Raw genomic sequence first — 25,497 nt, 5'->3', positions numbered from 1 at the left:
ACTGTAGACTAACTCCACCTTTCCAGTTGCAAAGTGGATTGTATACTTACATAGACCATGAAGAAAAATTCAGCTGGACCCCCATAAATTTACTATAGAAGACACCCCACCCACCTGATTAACCGAAGGTGACTATTACCTCCCACCCTAAGAGAAAAGAGGATCATGTAATTTCTGCCTGGTGTGTGTGTGTCGTGACACGGGTAAGTCTCTGGGCTTCATCCACGTGTTATAGCGTCTGGATGTGTTCTGCAGCTTCATCTCCTCTTACAATTATCTATCTCCTATCTATCTATCTATCTATCTATCTATCTCCTATCTATCTATCTATCTATCTATCTATCTATCTATCTATCTATCTCCTATCTATCTATCTATCTATCTATCTATCTATCCATCTATCTATCTATCTATCTATCTCCTATCTATCTATCTATCTATCTATCTATCTATCTATCTATCTCCTATCTATTTATCTATCTATCTATCTATCTATCTATCTATCTATCTCCTATCTATCTATTTATCTATCTATCTATCTCCTATCTATCTATCTATCTATCTATCTATCTATCTATCTATCTATCTATCTATCTCCTATCTATCTATCTCCTATCTATCTATCTATCTCCTATCTATCTATCTATCTCCTATCTATCTATCTATCTATCTATCTATCTATCTATCTATCTCTCTATTTATCTATCTATCTATCTATCTCCTATCTATCTATCTATCTATCTATCTCCTATCTATCTATCTATCTCCTATCTATCTATCTATCTATCTATCTATCTATCTATCTATCTATCTTTTTATCTATCTATCTATCTATCTATCTATCTATCTATCTATCTATCTCCTACCTATCTATCTCCTATCTATCTATCTATCTATCTATCTATCTATCTATCTATCTATCTCCTATCTATCTATCTATCTATCTATCTATCTATCTATCTATCTATCTATCTATCCTACAATTATTTACTTTCTTTATATAGTACAATAAATGTTGGCTATTTGCTATATTGTAATTGTAGTATTTAATTTTTGTACGCTCTGTATGTGTAACTTGTGTTGTGTTCTCTGTATGTATACACTTGTGTTGTGTGCTCTGTATGTATACACTTGTGTTGTGTGCTCTGTATGTATACACTTGTGTTGTGTACTCTGTATGTATACACTTGTGTTGTACGCTCTGTATGTATACACTTGTGTTGTGTTCTCTGTATGTATACACTTGTGTTGTGTGCTCTGTATGTATACACTTGTGTTGTACACTCTGTATGTATACACTTGTGTTGTGTTCTCTGTATGTATACACTTGTGTTGTGTGCTCTGTATGTATACACTTGTGTTGTACACTCTGTATGTATACACTTGTCTTGAGCGCTCTGTATGTATACACTTGTGTTGTGTACTCTGTATGTATACACCTGTGTTGTGTACTCTGTATGTATACACTTGTGTTGTGTACTCTGTATGTATACACTTGTGTTGTACACTCTGTATGTATACACTTGTCTTGAGCGCTCTGTATGTATACACTTGTGTTGTGTACTCTGTATGTATACACTTGTGTTGAGCGCTCTGTATGTATACACTTGTGTTGTGTACTCTGTATGTATACACTTGTGTTGTATGCTCTGTAGGTATACACTTGTCTTGAGTGCTCTGTATCTATACACCTGTGTTGTATGCTCTGTAGGTATACACTTGTGTTGTACGCTCTGTATCTATACACCTGTGTTGTGCACTCTGTATGTATACACTTGTGTTGAGCGCTCTGTATGTATACACTTGTGTTGAATGCTCTGTATGTATACATGTGTTTTGTGTATTCTGTATGTATACACTTGTGTTGAGCGCTCTGTATGTATACACTTGTGTTGTGTACTCTGTATTTATACACTTGTGTTGTACACTCTGTATGTATACACTTATGTTGAGTGCTCTGTATGTATACACTTGTGTTGAACGCTCTGTATGTATACACTTGTGTTGTGTACTCTGTATGTATACACTTGTGTTGAACGCTCTGTATGTATACACTTGTGTTGTGTACTCTGTATTTATACACTTGTGTTGAGCGCTCTGTATATATACACACTTGTGTTGTGTACTCTGTATTTATACACTTGTGTTGAGTGCTCTATATGTATACATGTGTTTTGTGTATTCTGTATGTATACACTTGTGTTGAGCGCTCTGTATGTATACACTTGTGTTGAGTGCTCTATATGTATACACTTGTGTTGAGTGCTCTGTATGTATACATGTGTTTTGTGTATTCTGTATGTATACACTTGTGTTGAGCGCTCTGTATGTATACACTTGTGTTGTGTACTCTGTATTTATACACTTGTGTTGTGCGCTCTGCATGTATACACTTGTGTTGTGTGCTCTGTATGTATACACTAGTGTTGAGCGCTCTGTATGTATACACTTGTGTTGAGTGCTCTGTATGTATACATGTGTTCTGTGTATTCTGTATGTATACACTTGTGTTGGGCGCTCTGTATGTATACACTTGTGTTGAGCGCTCTGTATGTATACATGTGTTTTGTGTATTCTGTATGTAAACACTTGTGTTGTACACTCTATGTATACACTTGTGTTGTATGCTCTGTATGTATAAACCTGTGTTGTGTGTTCTGTATCTATACAATTGTGTTGGGTGTTCTGTATGTATACACTTGAGTTGTGCGCTATGTATGTATACACCTGTGTTGTACGTTCTGTATCTATACACTCGTGTCGTACACTCTGTGTCTATACACTTGTGTCGTACACTCTATGTCTATACACTTGTGTTGAGCGCTCTGTCTATTCACTTGTGTTGAGCGCTCTGTGTATACACTTGTGTTGAGCGCTCTGAGTATACACTTGTGTTGAGCGCTCTGTGTATACACTTGTGTTGAGCGCTCTGTGTATACACTTGTGTTGAGCGCTCTGTGTATACACTTGTGTTGAGCGCTCTGAGTATACACTTGTGTTGAGCGCTCTGTGTATACACTTGTGTTGAGCGCTCTGTGTATACACTTGTGTTGAGCGCTCTGTGTATACACTTGTGTTGAGCGCTCTGTGTATACACTTGTGTTGAGCGCTCTGTGTATACACTTGTGTTGAGCGCTCTGTCTATTCACTTGTGTTGAGCGCTCTGTCTATTCACTTGTGTTGAGCGCTCTGAGTATACACTTGTGTTGTGCGTTCTGAGTATACACTTGTGTTGAGCGCTCTGAGTATACACTTGTGTTGAGCGTTCTGAGTATACACTTGTGTTGAGCGCTCTGAGTATACACTTGTGTTGAGCGCTCTGAGTATACACTTGTGTTGAGCGCCCTGCATCTATACACTTGTGTTGAGCGCCCTGCATCTATACACTTGTGTTTTGTGCTGGATGTACAAAAAGTTATTGAAATCAGAATATCAGAAAGATTGCAGCATGTGTCAAACCTTCGAAATCTATTCTTAGTGGAAAGGAGAAGTGTGAGAGAGGAAGTTAGATGTGTGCAGAGAATTAACCACCTGACACACGGCACACAAACCTGCTGCCAGCGGCTGACACCCGGACATTTCCCTATGTAATTGTTCCTGTATATTTACATAATAGTAACATATTACATAATGCTATATGACAATAATAAGTAAGAATATCTCTACTTTTCTGTCACCATCATCATCCAGAAGATTTGATAATCCAGTTCCTATCAGATTCTGTGGGATTAAAGGATTTTTACAGCAGTTTTAAACCTGACGAATGCTAAATCTAAGGCGTAGCACAGTGTCCTAGGCCTTGTAGGAGATGTAGGAATCAGACAATAGGTGGAAGTGCTGGTCACCAGTCACACGTGGGTACTGAACTGATGTTACGCCGGTTGTCTCTTAAAGGGGTTGTTTAGGCTTAGAAAAACATGGCTGCTTTCTTCCAGCTACAGCACCTCTCCGGTCCTCAGTTTGGGCGTAGGGTTTTGCAGCTTACTTCTATTGAGGTGAATTGTATTACCACACAAAGCCCGAGGACAGGGGTGGTGCTGTTTTTGAAAGAAAGTAGCTGTATTTTTTCTAATCCTGGATAACCCCTTTAAAGACAACCCTTGTCCTTTTAGGGCAAACAGATGTCATAGAGGAGGGTCTCCAACTCAGGAAACCCCTCTATTACTGAGAATGGAGGAGTGATCTATGAGAGAGGTTGCCATTCTGGTGACTGGAGCAATCCATCTATTATATGAACAGCCATTGATATAAATTCCCCTAATGCCTAGTTGGCTGCATTTTCCCTAGCAAAATCCCTTGTCTGCTGATCTGGTTGAAGAGCCGATCCTGGTGGAGTCTGCATTTTGAAGAGAGATAAATATAAATAGTTACTAGGTGTAACCGTGTATGGCCCCATCATATAGTTCTCAGTAGTCAAAATTAACATCTACATGTAGATAGGCCCAGACTAAAGGCCCTATTACACAGACAGATTTATCTGACAGATCACTGAAGCCAAAGCCAGGAGGCAGACTATAACCAGAGAACAGGTCATAACGCTTTTATTTGCATAGCGCCAACTGATTCGGCAGCACTTTACAGCTGGTCAGTTATCATCCCGGTCCCCGTTAGGGCTTACAATCTAAGGACCCTATTACACGAGACGATTATCGTGCAGAAAATCGTTATATCGTTCAAATTTAAACAATGGTTCTGTGTAATTGCAGGCAATGATCGAAAAATCGTTTGTGTGTCGCTGATGTAAGGCCGTATTACGCGAAGCGGTTATCGTCCGTATTTGGCTGATATCAGCTAATAATCGCTTCGTGTAATAGAAGACAACCATCAGCCAACATGCACAAAGTCGACTGATCATTGTAATTTAACAGGCTGTGGCTATGTTCACACTACGTAAGTCTCCGGACGTAGCGCGTTCCGTGAATAAGCAGCCGGAGACTTACGTAGTTTGCGTACAATGGAAAGTATACGATGTACGGCTGCACAGTTCACACTACGTACGAACTTACGCCCGGATCGTACGCGGCACCGTAAAAAATGAACCAGACCAGGCAACGATCAGCCAGGCAACAATCTGCAGCCGTGGCTCTGCGGAACATGATCGGCAGCAGCAGACTGCCACTATCTCCAGTGGGCTCCCCAGACGATCTAAAGATTGTTGGGGGCGCTCCCCACGGCCCCCCTGCACTTACCCGCTCGCTGTCGGTGCATGTAATAGCACCGGCAGCGAGCAGGGAACAAGGAGCAAGCGAGCGATGACCTGATGGGTTGGTGCTCGCTTACTCAGGGGCTTCATCTCTGACCCTAAAATCATTGTTAATCGTTTGCCAATCGGTCACTGTAATTCCACATTCGTTCACTAATCGTTCAGATGGAGTAAACGATCGTAACTAACGACTATCGTTCTGTCTAATATGGTAAACAGTTTCAGGTTAACGATAAACAGTCTTGTTTGCTATCGTTTATCATTAATCGTTAAAAAGCGCTTTGTCTAATAGGACCCTAAGTGCTCTATTCCACCTGACGATTATCGCTCACATAATCGTTAACAATTAACGATCTCAAACGACCCCTATTGCGAAAGACCTGAAAACATTCACTCATTTCCATGGAACGATAATCGTTACTTATGATTATTTTTTTCTTCGCTATTTCTCCGCTATTGCGTTCGTATCTACTGTGAACGACCAAACAACGTCTTATTCAATGCGAACGATTTGCGAACGTTTTGCGAACGAGCAACGCTAAAAATAGGTCAAGGTCTTATAAAGCAATCAACGATTTCTCGTTAGGTCGTTAATCCTTAACTGCATTTCAACCGAACAATTATCGTTTAGATTTGAACGATTTAACGATAATCTGAGCGATAATCGTCCGGTAGAATAGGGCCCTAAGGCTGCATTTACACACACATATAATTGACGAATTTATCTGACAAATTTTTTAAGCCAAAGCCAGGAATGGATTTGAAAAGAGGAGAAATCTTAGTCTTTCCTTTATTACCTGTTCTCTGTTTATAGTCTGTTCCTGGCTTTGGCTTCATTAATCTATCAGATAATCTGTGTGTGTGTAATAGGGCCCTTGTGATTGTATTTGCCATAAGGTGTTAAGGTGAGAGAGTCATGGAAGTAACTACAGTAATACCTCAGTTTTTGAACGCTTTTGAATCTGCTTATCAGCCTGCTGCCTTTAAAGTCCGAGCTGCTCTGCTCTGGGTCCCTGGAAAAGCTGGATCAAGTCCTGGGAGAAGTTTTCCAGGACTGGATTCAGCTTTTCCAGGCACCCAGGGTGAAGCAGCACAGAGCGCATGGACTTCAAATACAGTGTAATGATCAAAATACAGAAGTATTTTTCAAATGACAGCCTTCTAAAGTATGAACGAAAAAAAATGTGGACAAAGCCTTACAAAAACCAGCACTACAAAAACATGGCCACTTTCCCCCCTACTGTTGTCTCCAGTTCAGGTGCGGTTTAAAATTAAGCTCCATTTACTTTAATGGAACTAAGTTTCAAAACCTCACCCAATCTGGAGACGACAGTAGGGGGAAAGTGGCCATGTTTTTGTAGTGCTGGATAACCCCTTTAAAGCTAGGATAGAGTAAGCTGGAAGTCTCTGTGGATGATGGGGGTGGGGAGACAGAGTATGCAGACAAGTGAGAAAGTGTCAAAGTCATAATAATAATAATAATAATAATAATAATCCTGTTCACATTTTCAGGACTCACACTGAACAAAGCCCCGGAGGACCCTAGTCTTATTACTTTGCATGATAATAAAGGCATTAAATCATAACAGCCTGTAAAAACAAAGAAAAAAGTATACAGTGGTACCTTGGTTTAAGAGTAACTTGGTTTAAGAGCGTTTTAGTTTAAGATCTCACAGGTTTTCAAAATTGTAACTTGGTTTAAGAGCATTGCTTTGGTTTAAGAGCTCCCTGTACTGGGCGGGAGCGCGAGTGGAGAAGGGGTATAGTCTGCATAGCGGGATCTACAGCCCTGTACTCTGACCCAGGAAGTCTCCTTCACCTTCCAAATCATAGCAAATCCACTTCAGGCTGGGGCTTACATCAGGGGACAGGACTGTGGAGGTAATCTCTCCATAGCTGTAACCTCTCTCTCCCTGGACAGAGAGCGCTGCATGTATGTGCCCACATATGTCCTGCTCATTCCTTCATGCTCCCTGCTGTCTCTGTAAGTCCTGATTGGTCCATGCTGAACACAGCCCCTTTCCCATTGCTGCCATGTGACCACACAGACCTCTGACAGCAGCCCTGCTTCTCTGTTTTAGCTGGTTGTACTACACTACTGCATTATGGGGATCTGCAGCCCCACCCTGTATCCACAGACTGCTGCTGTGTAATCAGGTTTATGCTCTTACTATACATTATACTCCACATGCTGACTGCTATACTGTACAGTAACTTATATATCACATATTCAGCTGTTTCTGAATGTTTGTTTCATTAGTTTTACATGTTATTCAGATTATAAAATCACTATTTTTGGGGTGTGGAACCAATTGTCTGCATTTCTACGATTTCTTATGGGAAAATTTGCTTTGGTTTAAGAGTAGATTTGGATTACAAGCACGGCCCCGGAACTAATTATGCTCGTAATCCAAGGCACCACTGTAATTTTATTTTTAGCGTTCAATGAATGAATGAGATTGGTGAAAATGGTGCAATTGTTTTTGGTGTTTCTGGCAAAACCAAAAAATAAGCTGCCCCCTAACAGGAAATGTTAGCCATGGCTGGTGTGCTCAGCGAGCTGCACAGTAGATCTATACTGTGCTGCTGGGAACCATATCACCACAATTGTGCTGATTGGTTCCCTTTAAAACCCTATTTAAACATTAACAAAAAATATCAGAATTTAGAACAGGCTGCAGATTTTTACAATTTTGTTCTTTTTTTTTTCTCTCCAAAGTCAATAGGGAAAAAATCCACAAGATGCCGCAGCTATTTAGAAAGAACTGAACTTTTGGATAATGAGATCATGTTTTCCAAATCACTCGCAAGTAACATCTGGACACTGAGCTTTTTTTCTCATTAAAAATGTACAAAAATAACACCCAATATCTAACAAATTCCCAGGGTGATCCGGCCCTTAAAGGGATTGTGCAGAATCAAATAATGAAGTCCATATATTTGAGCAGAAGGTGAAGACAATTATATGTTCTCTACAAGAGCTACAATCGTTTAGACTCCATTAATATTTATATATCCACAATTGTATCATTACTCCAGGGCATCTAGAGATTAAAAGTATTTGCCCTTTTGTGCATACAGCTGTTATATAGACCTCCATAGTACAGATTACAAACCCGGCCTTGTATGATACTAGGATCATGTGACACTCCCTTCTATCTGCCTCCTCTTCTTACCGACCAACATGGCGGTAACTGTGTATGCTTTGGTGACCTCACAGATGGAAATCCCAGCGATTATAAGAGTTAGTGTCCCCCTCAGTCCCTGAATGGATTAGTGGTATGGGTGTGCTGTGCCACTCCATTTACTGTCTATGTTAGCGATAGATGAGTACAGTGCTCAGTTATCCCTTTGCGGTCCCATAGTGAATGGAGTGGCAGCGCACATGAATGGATAGAAACCTTGTACTCATGATTGTTGTGGATCCTATGTATAGGTGATAAATATTGTTAATCCAACAACCCATTTGGTGCTGAATACTTAGGCTGGGTTTACATATAAGTATAATACATATTACATATAAGTATAACACATATTACATATAAGTATAACACATATTACATATAAGTATAACACATATTACATATAAGTATAACACATATTACATATAAGTATAACACATATTACATATAAGTATAACACATATTACATATAAGTATAATACATATTACATATAAGTATAACACATATTACATATAAGTATAACACATATTACATATAAGTATAACACATATTACATATAAGTATAATACATATTACATATAAGTATAACACATATTACATATAAGTATAACACATATTACATATAAGTTTGCATCAGTTGCAGTTTTTGTCACAACTGATGCCAAAAATGCATCAGTTGTCATCAGTTTTTCTATCCTTCTTTTCATTAAAAACCATCAGTTTCCATCAGTTTCCATCAGTTGTCACAAGTTGCTCTCATCAGTTGACATTTTTTTTCCCAGTATGTTTTCCTGTCATTTTCAATGGGATTTGCGGGGGAGAGCACAGGGGGGCTATATACTAATTGGGGGAGCTCACAGGGGGCTATATACTACTAGGGGAGAGCGCACAGGAGGCTATATGGGAGGGGGAGAGTGCACAGGGGGCTATAGGGCAGGGGGAGAGCACACAGGGGGAGAGATATGTTTATGTATATATATTGTGCTGCTCTTTGGCTGAATGCCGGATGCCAGAGCCGAACGGCATGCGTCCTGCCCGCCGCGAGGCATCCGGCGCTGTATTTGTTTGAATGAGTGCGGCGCCGCATCACCAGAGTGGCGGTGCGTTAGGACGCTACAAGATACGTCCTGATGCACCGACGGTCCGGCGATGCGGCGGCCACTACTTCACCGCCACATATTTTGAAATGTCCCATTTAAAGAATGGGATCAGTACAGTGATGCATTTCCCTCCGGCGCTTTTCTCCTGCGTCAGAGGGAAACGCCGCCGCACCGCCGCACATATGTAAACCCGGCCTTACAATGCACAGTGATGTATGATGATCACTGAAGCTTTCCAAAGCAGAGATGGAGGGACACCTTCCTCTCTTCCCCCTAAATTACCTATTGAGTGTTGTTACTCCTGAGACATGTTGGGAAACATTTATAAAAACTGTACTTGTCTTCATAAATTTGTATGTTGGTCTTAAATTAGGCCCTGCCCCCAATTACCTCACTGGATTCACTGAGGCGCACGCCTTTTAGTGAAACCGGCCTGACCTGCGCCTGCCGTGCGGCAAGCACAAAAATCTATACCTGCTCCTGAGCAGGTGTAGACTTCTGCCATGATTTACGCCTGTTAGCAGGCGTAAATGATGGTAAATGTGGCGCAGGAGAAGGTCACGCCTCCTCTTTAGGCCCACCCACCCATTAGGCAAGCAGGGGTGCGGCAGACGTAAACCACGGAGAAGGTAAGTATCTGCGCCGTATCCATGGTGAACGCCACTGGCAAAGGTTTCATAAGACTCCCCCTTTGTATTACAATTGTATTGACTGTCAACAGGACCACCTTAGGCCTGGGTTCACACGATTTTGCAATCCGTTTTTTTCATCTACGCATTTGTGTGCATCCGTTTTGATCCGTTTTTCCATTGACTTCCATTGTAAAAAGAACGGATCTAAATGGATCAGTTTTTTTTTAACGGACACAAAAGTAGTGTTAGCTACGTTTTTGTGTCTGTTAAAAAAACAGATCCATTTTTTTTTTTTTTTACAGTGGAAGTCAATGGAAAAAAGGGTGCACACAAATGGATTTCAAAAAACGTAGTGTGAACCCAGCCTTACCTTACTATCTACATATGGTCATTTACTTTAAATGGTCTATTTTTATGGGGTAATGCCTGATTCACACCCCTGTACTCCTGCCCGAGCTGCAGACAGGACTATGGATGTGCACACACAACCATCTGCGTCTGCATTCGACCTAAGACAGGGGATTTGTGCCACAAATGTGAGACATAGTCCTTTTTCTGTCAAAATAAGCAGATGTGTGAAATGCGCCTTACTGTTCATATATAGACAATGAAATCATAGAAGCTACCAAAGTAGTGTATTAGGGGGGAGGGTGTCAACGCATACAGGGCGTGGAAATACATTGCTGTCTCCAAAGGACAGAAAGAAGACTATGCTATGTAGATGAATGGGGGATAAACAACATAACATAATGTATACCTGTAGAAAAGCAGTACAACAAGTACTCCCAGAGTTCCCCCACCTTCTATGTAGTTTTGAATTGTAAATGTTAAAGTATAAAAAATTGACAGTATAAGAGTAACAATTATTAGTAGTAATAAACATCTATGTGTCTGGAGATATAATTTGATGCATGTTAAGTAATTATTAGAAAAGTAAGTATGTGAGTTCTCATCTATCTCCTCCTTTGTCTATACAGAATTTGGTAGATTGCCAAAACTATAACATCTTTCCACATTTGGCTTGGAGCGCCTGTCCATTCATTCTTCCATTTCCCCTCAATTATCATCAAATCTGTCATAAAAAAAAAAAGCAAACAAACAAACAAAAACCGCACAGTGACTCACAATATTATAAAGAAAACAGATAACATATATTCGCTGGTAGTCATCACACTTGATAAATATCACTCATTATGGATCCAGAGACAGACATTTCTATAATTCTAATGTTACAGAAAAGGGGGGCCCATGTATATCCCCTTAAAGGGGATCTGTCCCTAGGTTTATGCCTCCTTAAATGACAGCAGCAGAAAACCCGACGTGATGTAAGCGAGCGCCGATCTACTAGAGCCAATATATAGATAGATATATACAGTGGTGCCTTGGATTACGGGACCTATTATGCATTCCGGGACCGCACTTGTAAACTTGTAAGCAAATTTTCCCATAAGAAATAACTGAAATGCAGTCAATTGGTGCCACACACAGCAAACATAATGATTTTTTATTCTGAATAACATGTAAAACAAATAAAACAAACAATGAGAAACAGCAGAATATGTGATATTATAAGTGACTGTACAGTAATGGAGAAGATGGGAAACACAAGGGCGGACAGAGACTGCAGGGAGTATGAAGGAATGAGCAGGGCAGATGTGGGCACATACATGCAGCACTCTCTGTCCGGGGAGAGAGGGGTTACAGCTATGGAGAGATTACCTTCACTGTCCTGTCCCCTGATGTAAGCCCCAGCCTGAAGTGGATCTGCTATGATATGGAAGATGAGGGAGACTTCCTGGGTCAGAGTACAGGGCTGTAGACCCCGCTATGCAGACCATGCCCCTCCCCCAAGGTACCACTATATATATATATATATATATATATATATAGTGGTACCTTGGTTTAAGAGCTACTTGGTTTAAGAGTGTTTTGGTTTAAGAGCTCACAGTTTTTCCAAATTGTGACTTGGTTTAAGAGCATTGCTTTGGTTTAAGAGCTCCCTGTACTGGGCGGGAGGGGGGTAGGGACATGGTCGGCATAGCGGGGTCTACAGCCCTGTACTCTGACCCAGGAAGTCTCCCTCACCTTCCAAACCATAGCAGATCCACTTCAAGCTGGGGCTTACATCAGGGGACAGGACTGTGGAGGTAATCTCCCCATAGCTGTAACCCCTCTCTCCCCGGACAGAGAGCGCTGCATGTATGTGCCCACATCTGTCCTGCTCATTCCTTCCTGCTCCCTGCAGTCTCTGTCCGCCCTTGTGTTTCCCATCCTCTCCATTACTGTACAGTAACTTATAATATCACATATTCTGCTGTTTCTGAATGTTTGTTTCATTTGTTTTATATGTTATTCAGAATAATAAATCATTATATTTGGGGTGTGGAACCAATTGTCTGCATATCAGTGATTTCTTATGGGAAAATTTGCTTTGGTTTAAGAGTGGATTTGGATTACAAGCACAGCCCCGAAACGAATTATGCTCGTAATCCAAGGCCCCCGTGCAGCGAGTGTATGTAGTGAAAGTGATCTGCCAGGACCTAGCCGACTCGGAGCATTATTAACGCTGCAGGTCGGTACGTGTGAAGCTACTCTCCAGATGTATCCAAAAGAGAAGTCAGAAGTCAAAAAGAAAGAAAGTCAAAATGCCAGAGAAACAATGCAGAAACAAATGTTAGGTCAAGAGGTAACTGAGGGTATGAGGCTCTATCAGAGGCAAGTAAAAGGGGCATGTGGAGAATAATTATGCGGCATAGAGTCCCACCCCAGGAGTGTTCTGACAGCTGACTGGTGGTGCCTCCTGCCAGTCAGTTAATTAAAATTCTTAACACCTTATGCTGATCAGCCAGGGGCGGTGACACCCCGACCGCGGCTACATCAGAGGAAAGTGCCGCTGCGCTCCTAGAAACTGGGTCGGTTGCCAGGAGGCCAGCCGCGCTTCGGAGACACAGGAAGCCGGACGGCTCCTGACATAAACTTGTGCAATCTCTTTGCAGTCTCTCTGTTGCTTTGGCTTTTTTCTACCCCCCCCCCCCCCCATAGACTTGTATGGACAGCATATAACCTAAACTCTCGGAAAACTGCTGGTCTGTCTTTGTAAACACAAGATGGAAATGAGTTGTTGCTTACAAGGATCCTTACATTCACTTGTATTATTGGTTTATGAAATGTTTGATTATTTAAGGATTGTTATTGAAGTTATTGATCACACACCTGCATCCTTGTTTCTCCTTAGATATTCTATGTTCCCATGTGTCCTTCTGGTGACAAAGGGGTATCCAGTGACGGCACTAATGCAACAATGGAGGACGATGGAACCTCTGCAGACAGGCGGCCAAACACTGCTGACACAGTATCAGCCAGCTCTCCCACTTCACCCTCTGAACCCCTCACAGATGAAAAGCGGGCACTTGTGGGGTCAGATGGACTGCCCGCCCACGTACCAGTTATTAGCCTGGGACACAGCAGAGTGGCACTGCGACCAGAACTTACCACTTTACGCCCTGTACCCTCCTTGATGCTGGCACTACCAGGGATACGTGGAGCGTTATTTCCACCTCAGTTTCATGCCCATCCTTATCTTCCCAGGTAAGAGTTCAAAAATGTCAAATACCCAAAGGGGCAATTTTTTTTTTATCATTTCTTATAACTTTTTATATATAAAGATTTATGAAGTACAGTGGACCCTCAACATACAATATTAATTGGTTCCATTGTATGTTGAAAATATTGTAGTTTGAGACGAAAATTCTATGCAGTACAGGACAGTACGTAGTATCACACTATACTCTGAAGAATCACTACTAGACAGCCAACCAGTGCATGCATTTCAGTAATACAGGTGTTTTATCAGTAAAATGGCTTCATTGGTTTCATTGGTTGATCATCTATTGTACCGCACTGTGTCTGGGTGTCTCCTGCTGTTATTTAGAAGGGGAGCGCACCAAGGGCAACATCTGCAAAGAGTTTGTACGTTCTCTCTGTGTTTGTGTGGGTTTCCACCCGCACCCAAAACATACATGTAGCTGAATTTAGTGCTGCGGAATCTGTGTGCGCTATTCAAATAAAAGCTATATATAGTTAATGACCCCTTCCTGACAGGTGTGAACAGTTCAAGATGGTGGATATGATGTAATGATCTGGGGAATGGATGCTTGTGCATGGATGTTTGGACATTAAAGCATTTTGGTCAACCAAGTTCATTCCTTCATGGTCTTTCTTTATCCTATGGCAAAAAGACATTGCCATCAGAACTACCCCCCATGCCACTATGGTCATATAGTCATGAATTAGTTCCAGGAACATGATAGCAAGTTTTCCTAGCTTTCCCAGTCTTCATTGCCTCCAGATCTTAATCCTGTAGAGCAGGAAGGCTCAAGTACTTAGCTGCAGACCAGTATCGGGCCCAGAAGAGGGGCATCTGTTGTATAATATACCATACCTGTTCAATCTTTCATACCCATTTGCATTAATTGGAAGTTGGTGTTTTGGCCACATTGTTCACATGTGCCCAGGTTGTTCCGTGCAAATACATTTCTAAAGATTTTTATTAAAAGCCACATTTTAGAAAGTAGGTGACAATTTCCATAATAATGATGTATTGGATCGGACCACTTGGATTTGGCTATGAGACAGATTTGCAAATTCCCATTTCACTGTATTTATTGCTAAGTATAAGAGTTTCTTGATGGAAGTAGACACTTCAGATTAGACTAATTCCTTGTTTTGATTCTTTTCCAGTCCTTACCTACGTGCCTCTAACCTGATCCCAATCTTTTCTGGGAGATTTAAGAGGAGAAGCCATTCTGACATCTTGGAAACACCTTTCATAGGTAACAAAAGGGATCTAGTTCTTTTATTTTTCAGCAAAACTGTGTTTTTACCACAACTTGTTTAGTCATATGGTGGAATCTAATGGAAGTATCTTGTTGCTTCATCTCAAGGATGACTGTCGTTGCGTCGCTAAAAATCTCATACACATAAGAGTATTACGGGTCTATGCAAATTTAAAATTGTATAAAGCCATAATATGACACCTATAGCAGTTGATGGAGCCTTAATATATCACTGTATTCCTCTACAAAGATTTACTGTAGATGTAGTGTCCCTATGCCTCTCTGGCATGGAGTTACAGGGTCCACAACAGCTTTCTCTGTGAGGCCAGGTGGTAACAGCCCTCCTTCCTTCCATGCTATGAACCATTATCATTTACATCTTGGTAATTTTTTTATGGGAAATTGATGAGGGTATATATATACATATATATATAATTACATAATACATAACACTAATATAATCTGAAGCACTGTATAGAAGTTTTCATTAAGGTGGCCATCCACCTTCAATAACTGACGGATGTCCTCTCCCCATCCTGGGAAACGTTCAGCACGGTTCTTTATGGGCAGGGTTAAGCTACAGCCAGAGTGCTTTGGCTGTGGCTTATCTTTCCCAGAACAAATGAATAGTCAACAGGAGAGTCAGCACAGTACCAGGGATGAGACACATATCGTAGTTAGACAGGTGAAGAAGGGTCAGAGCAGGTGGCTTTAGAGACAGGTAAGGCAATCCGAGTCAGCAACGGAAGAGGCACATGGCACCGACAGGGCTCAGGCAGAAAGCGTAATCCAAAGAATAGGCACAGGTCAGAATTCACAGAGGGTCAGCTGAATAGCAGAATTTCTTTGCTATACACAAAACTTGTCAACCCTAAAAGTACTGAAGCTACTGAGACCTTAGGTTCCACATGATGAGTATTTATGGCCATACAATATATAAATATCAATAATATATAATAACATCAATAATTTTCACCTGATTCAAAAAAAAATTTGAGTGAGGAAAACATTAGAACAGAAAAAAAATATAATCTGACAATGCAGTAAGAACCTTTCACAACCTCGGACATTTGTTGACCTATAAGCGTTGTCTTGCACACTGCTCACACACCTCTCTCTGTAGCTGTGAATGTCAATGTCATAGCGTATAGGAACTGAGTGCGCGCTGGCGGTTGGATCGAGGAAGATGTGGTCTCGTGGGTTTGCAGATTCTGTTATCTATCAATCTTGTCTTCCGCCCTAAACCCTCCACATTAAACACATGAAAGAGAAAGGGTTGATGAGAGGAGAACGATAGGGAAGGGGCGGACACTGGAGTTTATTTATTACGACATGAGTACTTGGAAAGAGTGCGGAACGGCGGACAGCTTTCAACTGTATAATATAATATATATATCCTGTTCCTAATCTCTACTATTATCATATATTTTATACAGTTTTAAATTTTAAAGGGGTTATCCCTTGAAAAACATAAATGATAAATGCGTGATTACTGGAGGACCCACTGCTGGAGGCACCACCTATCACAAGAATGGGGTTCCAAGCCCACCATTTTGAAGCATTTTGAGTAGTACAGGACTTATAGAGAAATCTTATAGACTTGCACATGCAAAACCACTTTGCAGCTGTCTTGCTACTATATGTACATAGTGCTGCCTCCTGAATGTAATCTTTCCTCCCCACACATCCTGTATATACATAGTCCTGCCTCCTGAATGTAATCTTTATCTATTCCCTGTAGCTTGTCATCACCATCCCATGTGCTGCTGCTGTTTCTTGCAATTAAATAAAATTAAAAGTGGCATTGTGACGACCCGTCATCAATCCTGACAAGACAGCCCCTTGATTGTTGCAGGTTAAAGGAGTTGTCTGACCATATGTCCTATTAGAGGATATAGATGACAAGGGGGAGGGGGGTTCCCACTGGGTTACCTTTCCTATGAGCCAGAACAGAATCCCTCTCTGTAATAGTGGTGGGTTCGACATCTGAACGCCTGCTATGCCAGATTAAACTTCCAGACCTATCTGCAAGGGTTGTCTTTGATGAGACAAGGCCTTTGAATTGGTGAACCCCTCGCAATAAGCTGTCATCTTTGAAAGAAGCTGCAGGCAACTACACATTTCTCTTGAAGTGAGGATGCAGGGGACATGCTGCATTGCATGGCACTATATCAAATGAATAAACATTTAATACATGATGATGCCAAGTCCTCCATAGTAGGAGATGTTCTTTTCATCTGCTCTCTGTTGTGACTCATAGTGGAGGTCTCCAGCAGGGATATCTGCTTGTAGAATACGGTGTACAAGGGCAGGCATGACATCTGTCAACTCTGTTACATCTAAATCCATATAGTAAATACTTAGTAAATCCTAGCGTTTAGGTTTGGACGAACGTGGGTCCTGATTAACATATGCATCACTGGGTTCTGGATTTATATAGAACCAAATGCAACATTTTCATGGAGTTAGTATGTACCGCACTGGGGAATATGTATAATATACATAAGCTAAAGTGAACAGAATAAAAGAATAATACCCATAGGCTGTATCTGACAATGGCTGTAAAGGTCAGCATTAGAGATGGGGGAACCGAATCTTACAAACCGAGATTCATTACCATTACCAAACCAAACTTTCTGCAAAGTTTGGAATGAGTTTGTAAAGATGGTGGCCACATAATTTATTACACATAAAAAAACAAACCCTGTCCACGCTCCACCAGTTTCCTCCTCCAAGTCTCCGGTGTCCCTGCTGATTTTAGTCACCTCCAGCCTGTTCAGCCAATCACTGACTGAGATGGGTCAGAACCGTGGCCAGTGACTTACTGAGCGGACTGTCACTACACTGACTGAGATGGGTCAGAACCGTGGCCAGTGACTTACTGAGCGGACTGTCACTACACTGACTGAGATGGGTCAGAACCGTGGCCAGTGATTTACTGAGCGGACTGTCACTACACTGACTGAGATGGGTCAGAACCGTGGCCAGTGACTTACTGAGCGGACTGTCACTACACTGACTGAGATGGGTCAGAACCGTGGCCAGTGACTTACTGAGCGGACTGTCACTACACTGACTGAGATGGGTCAGAACCGTGGCCAGTGATTTACTGAGCGGACTGTCACTACACTGACTGAGATGGGTCAGAACCGTGGCCAGTGACTTACTGAGCGGACTGTCACTACTGAGAAGAGGGTGACAGCCCACTTAGTCAATCACTGGCCATGGCGCTGTCCTATCTCAGTCAGTGATTGGTTGAGTAGCAGTACATAAAGGAAAAGCCGGCTTACCGCTTACTCTGGGACTTCACTGCACAGGCTCACACTCCAACATGTGTCAGTATCAGAATCAGCAAAAGAAAACTTGAGTCCAGCGTTCCTTCAACCAGTGTAAATGGCTTTATTCCTCACACCACGTTCAGTGCAATGCGGTATGCCCCTAATAAAAAGGCTTTTATCGCATTGTGTGCACTGAATGTGGTGTGAGGAATAAAGCCATTTACATTGGTTGAGTGGGCCTTTGGTGGATGTGAAGGATACCGGAGATCGGAGTCATAGTACTCCGGGGAAGCGTGCAGAGGGGAAGTATTGATAAGTGAACTTTGTCAACCTCACTAAAACAGCTAAACGCCTGTTGTTTGTTTAGCTGTTCTAGTGCGGTTTGTTTAAACACTGTCATTAAAAATTTTTTTTTGCAGAAATCAATAGTACAGGCGATTTTAATAAATTTGTAATTGGGTTTATTAGCCGAAAAATGCATTTTTATCATCATTGTTCTCTATGGAGAGAGGAGAGATGAGGCACCAAAACAGGACAACAAAGAGTTAATTTAAAGCTACATCACCAGGCTATCTCCTCTGACATCAGCACTGACCTCTCTGACCTCTGAATAGGAGCTTTCAGCAGCTCTCTGTGGTGTAATCCTTTTGTTCTCTGCTCTCTGCTGATAACTAATCCCCCTCCTCCCCCTCCCCTCTCCATAGCACAGACAGGATCCGACTGATGTAAAAGGGTTGAGATTTCCTGATTCTGAGCAGTGGATGACAGAAAGGAGAGGAGGGGGGGGGCATGGGAAAAGTCTTTTTAAATGCAGATAATGGCATATTTGCCTTATAAACCCATTTGCAAAGTTTCTTAAAATCGCCTGGACTATTGATTTCTGCAAAAGAAAATTTAACAACAGTGACTCTTTAAGGTTCGGTTTGGAAAAACCCAAACTTAACTTCAAAGTTCCACAAGCCTGCCGAAACGAACTTTTGAAATGTTATGGAAAGCTTTGAATGCATTTTTTATTACTGCATTATCCTTTTTATGGTATTCTTTATTAAAAATGTTCCTAAGTTTCTTTTCTTTAGCCAGCAGGTTTTCACATACATCAGAGGCTACCCTGTACTGTTCACAGTAAGAGGAGCTATCTAGTGTGCTAGTCTGTAGTCTTCCTTTATTCTCTCCTGAACCTTCTATGCTGATTTATAATATAAAGTTTTACCTTGGATCTGATCATAAATCAGCTTAGAAAATCATTCAGGATAGGAGAGAGAGGGGCTAAAGACCAATTTGTCAGGCAGCTCCTCTGACAGATTTCACTTTGAACAAGACAAAGCTGCCTGAACTACAGTATATAAGAAAGTATGCAGTAGGAAAAAAATCAAGAAATGTTTTTAATAAAGACCTATGGGAAAAATATTTTCATACCATAAGAAGTAAAATGACAAGAATAAATAAATGTATTTAAAGTTGTCCATTACCTTAAAACATATAACACTGACCTGGTACACAGTTTTTAATATTAGGATCTTTGAAAGCTACTTTCAAAGGACCTTAAAGAGGACTCTAGAGAAAAATTGTTTTTAAATCAACTGACAAAAAGTTATAGATTTGTGAATTACTTTTATTTAAAAATCATTCCTGTACTTATCAGCTGCTGTATGTTTTGCAGGAAGTGGTGTATTCCTTCCAGTCTGACACAATGCTCTCTGCTGCCACCACTGTACTTGTCAGGAACTGTCCAGAGCAGGAGCAAATCCCCATGGAAAACCTCTCCTGGCAGCAGAGAGCACTTTGTCAGACTGCAAAGAATACACCACTTTCTGCAGGACATACAGTAACTGATAAGTACAGGAAGGCTTGATTTTTTTTTTTTTTACTAGAAAGAAATCTGTATGACTTTCTAACACCACCCAAATTTTTTTCCTCTGGAGTACCCCTTTATATCACTCTACTGAAAAAAAAAATAACTTTGCTATTATTGTGGTTGTACGTCCTTTTTCATGATCTTGCTCTACATCTGTCCTGCAATTTCCTTATGATATTTTTACGTTCCATAGTGCGCCAGCCGCAAAAAGTTGCTCGGAGGGTCTTCACAAACAGCCGGGAGCGCTGGAGACAGCAGAATGTTAATGGCGCCTTTGCTGAGCTGCGGAAGCTTATCCCAACCCATCCACCTGACAAGAAGCTCAGCAAAAATGAAATCCTCCGTCTGGCTATGCGATACATCACCTTTCTGGTTGGCTTGTTGGGTGATCAACACAATTCGCCTCCTAAAACGTCTCCTTCAAAGAGGAGGTACACACAGACTGCCCATGCCTTGACCCCAAAGGTTAAGGAGAGTCACAGCCCTAAGGTGAACCTGCCTGTTCTAGAGGATGAGGATAAAACCAGACGCTCTGAAGGCACAGTGTCCCCAATGTCTGGGAGCTGTGGAGACAGCATAGAGACTGATGAGGAGGAGGGCGACAGAGAAAGTGTGTCTTCTTCAACAAGCTCAAAAATGACTCTGATCACATCAGAAATAAGAAAAGGTCGGTGAGGACCGTGAAAGGAAGGAGGACAGATAAGTCTTTTTCAGTTAAGGAACCTGATCCTCCTTCTCAAGTCCACTATATTGAAATCCCCATAGAAAACCTCTACTGCTTTGGACAGCTTCTGTCAGGGACAGAGGTGGCAGCAGAGAGCACTGTGTCAGACTGGAAAGAATACACCACTTTCTGCAGAACATACAGCAGCTGATAAGTACTGGAAGGATTGAGGTTTTTTTTTAATAAATAGTAGTCAGTTGATTCGAAACCAGTTTTGTTTCCCCTCTGGAGTACCCTTTAACTTTTACTCAAGGATACTGTAGTCACTTTTGCAACCTAGGGCAATGTTCACACTACGTAAAAGTACGGCCATTGTTGCCATCAGTTTTCTGCGGCCGCAGTTCAGTGAATTCCGGCCGCAGAAAGACCTGTCAGTTCACACAATGAAGCGAGCAGCTCCGGCCGCTCGCTTCATTGTGTGCTGTGTGAAGTTCTGATGTGGGCTCGCGCTGATGTGCCCGCATCAGAACACTGCGGCCGGAAAGATCATCTGGCCGATACTTAAGTACCGGCCGGGATGATCTGGGCAGAGACCGGTCTCTTTAGGTAGTGTGAACACAGCCTACTGCTGGAACTGTCACTGTCATTGCTAAAATACTGTTCATACAATGATTATGTCTATTTGCTGAATATGTACTAATTCTGTAAGGAAGAAGAATGTGTGGGGTATGTGATCTGTAATATATTCAAGGCTTAAATGTGTTTGCTTATAGTTTCTAGTTAAAACTAGGTCAGTGTGTGCATACCAGATACAGTGGCACCAGTAGTTATTCTTAGGGTATGTTCACACTTAGTAAAAGAGGCGGAATTCCTCGGCGGAGAATCCCGCCTGTCTCAGTGTCCCATAGCCCGTCTATAGGAGAGCGCACACTCCTCCACAGCTGCGGACATGTCACTTCTTTAAGCAGAGAGCAGCGGCAGCGGAGGAGCGCGCGCCCTCTCATTCACCCACAGCGGGACACTGAGCACAGCGGGATTCCGCGGTGGAGAGATCCACTGTGGAATTCCCCCGTATTTGCTCAGTGTGAACAGGTGGGAGGCAGGCGGGATTCTGTGGCGGATATCTCCGTGTAAACATACCCTTACACAGAAACTCTTCTGAGCTGTTTTCATGGTATATTAAATACTGAACATGTCTACTTAATAGTTATTGAGTGCTCCCCTGAAAGGAAACCTGACATCACTTTCATGCTGCCTGAACCACAAGGCGATCCCCAGTGGCTTCACCTTGCCCTGTCAACCTTGATTGGTCTGATACCCAAACAGGGGGGGGGGCAATCAAGATTGGATGGGTGGGGAGAAGCAGCTAGAGACCGCCCTCAGTGACCCAGGCAGCATGAAGTCAGTTTATGTTCCACTCCTGGTTCAGCTTATAAATACTAATGGTAAAAGTCTCTCTCAGTTGCAATTCAGCTTCCAAACTGCTGACACTGTCAGATCGAGGAGACACCTGATTTCCTCATATAAATGTTAGTGCTTCCATAACAGAATGTTTTTATTCTCTGATGTAAAGTGTCAGAGAGGATTTCCCAATCCAAGTGCTGAGAGGTATAATGTCTCTTCCCTGCCTCTTCAATTCCTGACCCTGCTTGGAGCTTAGATCCGACAAGCAGATGGGAGGGGGAGCAAGGAGGCGTTCCAGCTGTCAGCACTTCAGAAGATAAGAAACACCTTTGAAAAGGCAAATAAAAGCATTTTTCTATGTTCTGGAAGCACAGCTTGATATATGAAAGGAACCATGTGTCTCCTATTCCTTATTCCCTGAGTTGGTGCTTCCTTTGTGTCTAAACAAAATTAGGAAATGCTGCTCAGCTGAAACCAGGCACTCGGGGACAACTTTTTTTTTTGTATTTTTCCCCCCCATTTTTAGTACAGCCCGTCACAACCTTTACACTTTATTGACCACTTAAGGAGGGGTCCCAGGCAAAATTTATTGATGGCTTATATTCAACAAAAGGTCATCAATATCAGACTTATGTGGTTATGACCCCCACTAATCAGCTGTTTTGCATAACCGTGCTGCTGGTATACACAGTGAAACAGAAGCAAACAGCTCCATTCACTATGTAGTGGCTGTTCTGGGGTACTGCAGCTCTGCTTCTATTCTCTTCAATAGGAGTTGAGTTGCAGTTCCAGGTCTTGGCCACTACACAGTGGACAGCGTTGTCAGCTTCCAGCTCTGTTTCACTGTGTACACCAGCAGGACAGCTCTGGCAAAGAGCTGATCAGTAATGCTGGGGGTCGCTGATCTGATATTTCTCACTTTTTCTGATGACATCCCAGCAGTAAGTTATGCCTGTAAAACCTTCCTAAACGCTTCAGAATTAGTAAGCTCTTATGTGTGACCAATAAGCCTAGCTTAGGCTAACATATAAGAAGAAAAAAGCCAATGCTAAGATAATAAGATAATGCTTCCCTTGTATTTATCTAAAGAGAAGACAGTAACAAGGCCAGGGCCCTCCTGTGCTATTAGGCCTTCTGTGAGTTATGTACGCCGCTGGTCACACTATGGTTTTGTTGCACATTACGAGACAATATGACTACTTCTAATGTGATGGACTGAACGCCTGTAGAGCACTGGATTCCACTGGAGTAACTACTGCACTAAAGATGAAAGGATTACAGCTCCTGGTGCTGCCCGGAGTTGAACAGTGTTGCTTTTCTAGAAATACAAATTCAGCAGCTGACAGAGCATCCTGGGACCTGAGCTATTTAATGACCGGAACAAAAGAACGGACAACGTTCCATTCAGTGACCTTGCTGAGAACAATGACTGGAATGCAGTGGCGGAGCATGAACAATATGGACTTTTCATGCAATGACAATATCTGAAATGCAGAACCCACAACCACGGTGTCCCATAATGCTTTGTGACCAAACAAGAAATAGAAAGTGCAAACCATGATGTGTGTGGTTATTGTCCATGCACTGACCAGATGAATTCCTAAAAGTTTTTTTTTTTTTTAAATTTGGTGTAGAATTGTACTTTTAAAAAAAAATCATTTATATGCAAGGTCTTAAAATTAATTTATTATACTGAAAATGCAGACAGCATGTTAGGGCCAGTTCACATGAAGCAAAAGTGGTGGAATTGCTGCGGAATCCCACCTGCTTCAGTGTGACACTATGGGAGGGCTCGCGCACCTCTGATCTCCGCAGCTCTCTGCTCAAAGAATTGACATGGAAGCAGAGGGGTGCGAGCCCCCCCCCCCCCATACAGAAATAGTGTCACACTAAAACAGGCAGGATTACACAGCGGACCTTCTGAGTTCTGACACGGAATTTGGCCACTTTTGCTCCATGTGAACTGGCCCTTAAAGAGCAGACTGATATATAGTTTTGCGTGGCAAAAGGTCCAGGATAAATTGATATTTATTCATATAAACCTACCCAGTGATTGACAGGTATCCATGGCTATATATTTACACAGAGAGCTGTCAATCACTGAGCAGGACCACCCATTTGACATTTAACTGGAAATAGAGTTATACTGGAACGTTTCCCACAAAAATCTTTTATGGGGATCGGGTATGTTGGATTTTAACTGCAGCAGTGTACCCCACCTTTCCCCATTCAGAAACATAAAAACACTTTACTTACCTGAATATATCAATATATGAAAGACCTGGAAGAGGTATCTGTTGGCCAAACAAAAGGGGGCTATAGGCCCTGCCACCTGTACGGGAAGAAGGATGGCCTGGTATATAGTCTACAATCTGATGAAGACCTGCTTATATCATGGTTAGATTAATATAGTCAACTGAGTAATGGCTGTGACTGCAGTACCATGTATAATATTGCAGTACCTCCTGTGGATAGGCTATCAATTGTTTTTTTTTTTTTCCCTTGAAAACCCCTTTAACCTTTCTAAACTTCCATATAAATTAAATACAATATAAACAAATCAGTAACTATAAAAACCCGTGGAGACACAACACTTTGCAGATTGTACTTCTCAGGGTTCAGGAAAATGAGTAGTTACAGAGATCTGCATGTGTTCTCGGCCTTTTCGTGTCAATATTAAATTGCAGAAGTTTGTGGTTTAGACGTTTGCATTTCACAAGAGAAGAAAAGGGTGACGTAACAACATGAGACATGAAGACATGAAGTCTTGAATCACAGCGACTGTACACATGGTATATCACTGTTATCCTATAGTAATTTGGTGGAATGATCAAGATACACAATATGAATTATATGAGGGTACAATACAGCAGAGGCTTGTGTTATGTTATGTAAGGATATGTTCACATAACAGATGGTAGAGACTGTAGTGTCAGACAACATGGGGTTTGTTTGTTGTCTGTTACCATGGAGACACATGAACTGAATAGGCATTAGACTAGTATGGCATTAGACTTTCTTTGACGTTCAGTACAGCAGCAAATCATAATTTATATAGATTGCACTAGGAACTGAAATTCTGCAGGAATATTGACCCATGCAGACAGGATCACTTCTCGCTCATAACAGTCTGGACTACTTTGTCCAAGACTTGTCTATAGGATTAACATCTGGAGGCTGTAAATGCTGTGGAACAAGGAAAATCTGGAACTTATACACGACTATATGACCCTTGAGGATGGTGCATGGGCTGCTGAAAGTGTCCGTCTGCCATGTGTAAACAGCTAACATGAGGAGATGCACTACTTACAGTACATTAGCTTTACTAGTGATTCATACTGTT

General features: G+C 41.8%; 2 protein-coding genes across 2 annotated transcripts in view; one reads left to right on the top strand and one right to left on the bottom strand.

The window, feature by feature from the left end:
- Positions 1 to 25,497, bottom strand: part of ACP5 (acid phosphatase 5, tartrate resistant) — a 79,221-nt gene that overhangs the window by 45,814 nt on the left and 7,910 nt on the right. The window lies entirely within an intron of this gene.
- On the top strand, positions 26 to 23,767 carry LYL1 (LYL1 basic helix-loop-helix family member). The gene is made up of 4 exons (XM_069976300.1): positions 26 to 203; positions 13,354 to 13,706; positions 14,859 to 14,950; positions 20,280 to 23,767. Exons 2-4 carry the CDS (start codon positions 13,369 to 13,371, stop codon positions 20,759 to 20,761), a joined length of 912 nt encoding a protein of 303 aa, XP_069832401.1. The 5' UTR covers positions 26 to 203; positions 13,354 to 13,368; the 3' UTR covers positions 20,762 to 23,767.

Source organism: Dendropsophus ebraccatus, chromosome 1 (assembly GCF_027789765.1).
Source record: "Dendropsophus ebraccatus isolate aDenEbr1 chromosome 1, aDenEbr1.pat, whole genome shotgun sequence".
Taxonomy (NCBI): Eukaryota; Metazoa; Chordata; class Amphibia; order Anura; family Hylidae; genus Dendropsophus; species Dendropsophus ebraccatus.
This window is presented reverse-complemented; position numbering and strand designations above follow the sequence as displayed.

Bases quoted from the DNA above. Each gene is read 5' to 3' on its own strand.
- LYL1 (XM_069976300.1), top strand. From the start codon at position 13,369: ATGTGTCCTTCTGGTGACAAAGGGGTATCCAGTGACGGCACTAATGCA. The intron at 13,707-14,858 runs GTAAGAGTTCAA...ATTCTTTTCCAG, and splicing joins GCCCATCCTTATCTTCCCAG to TCCTTACCTACGTGCCTCTA. The intron at 14,951-20,279 runs GTAACAAAAGGG...TACGTTCCATAG, and splicing joins CTTGGAAACACCTTTCATAG to TGCGCCAGCCGCAAAAAGTT.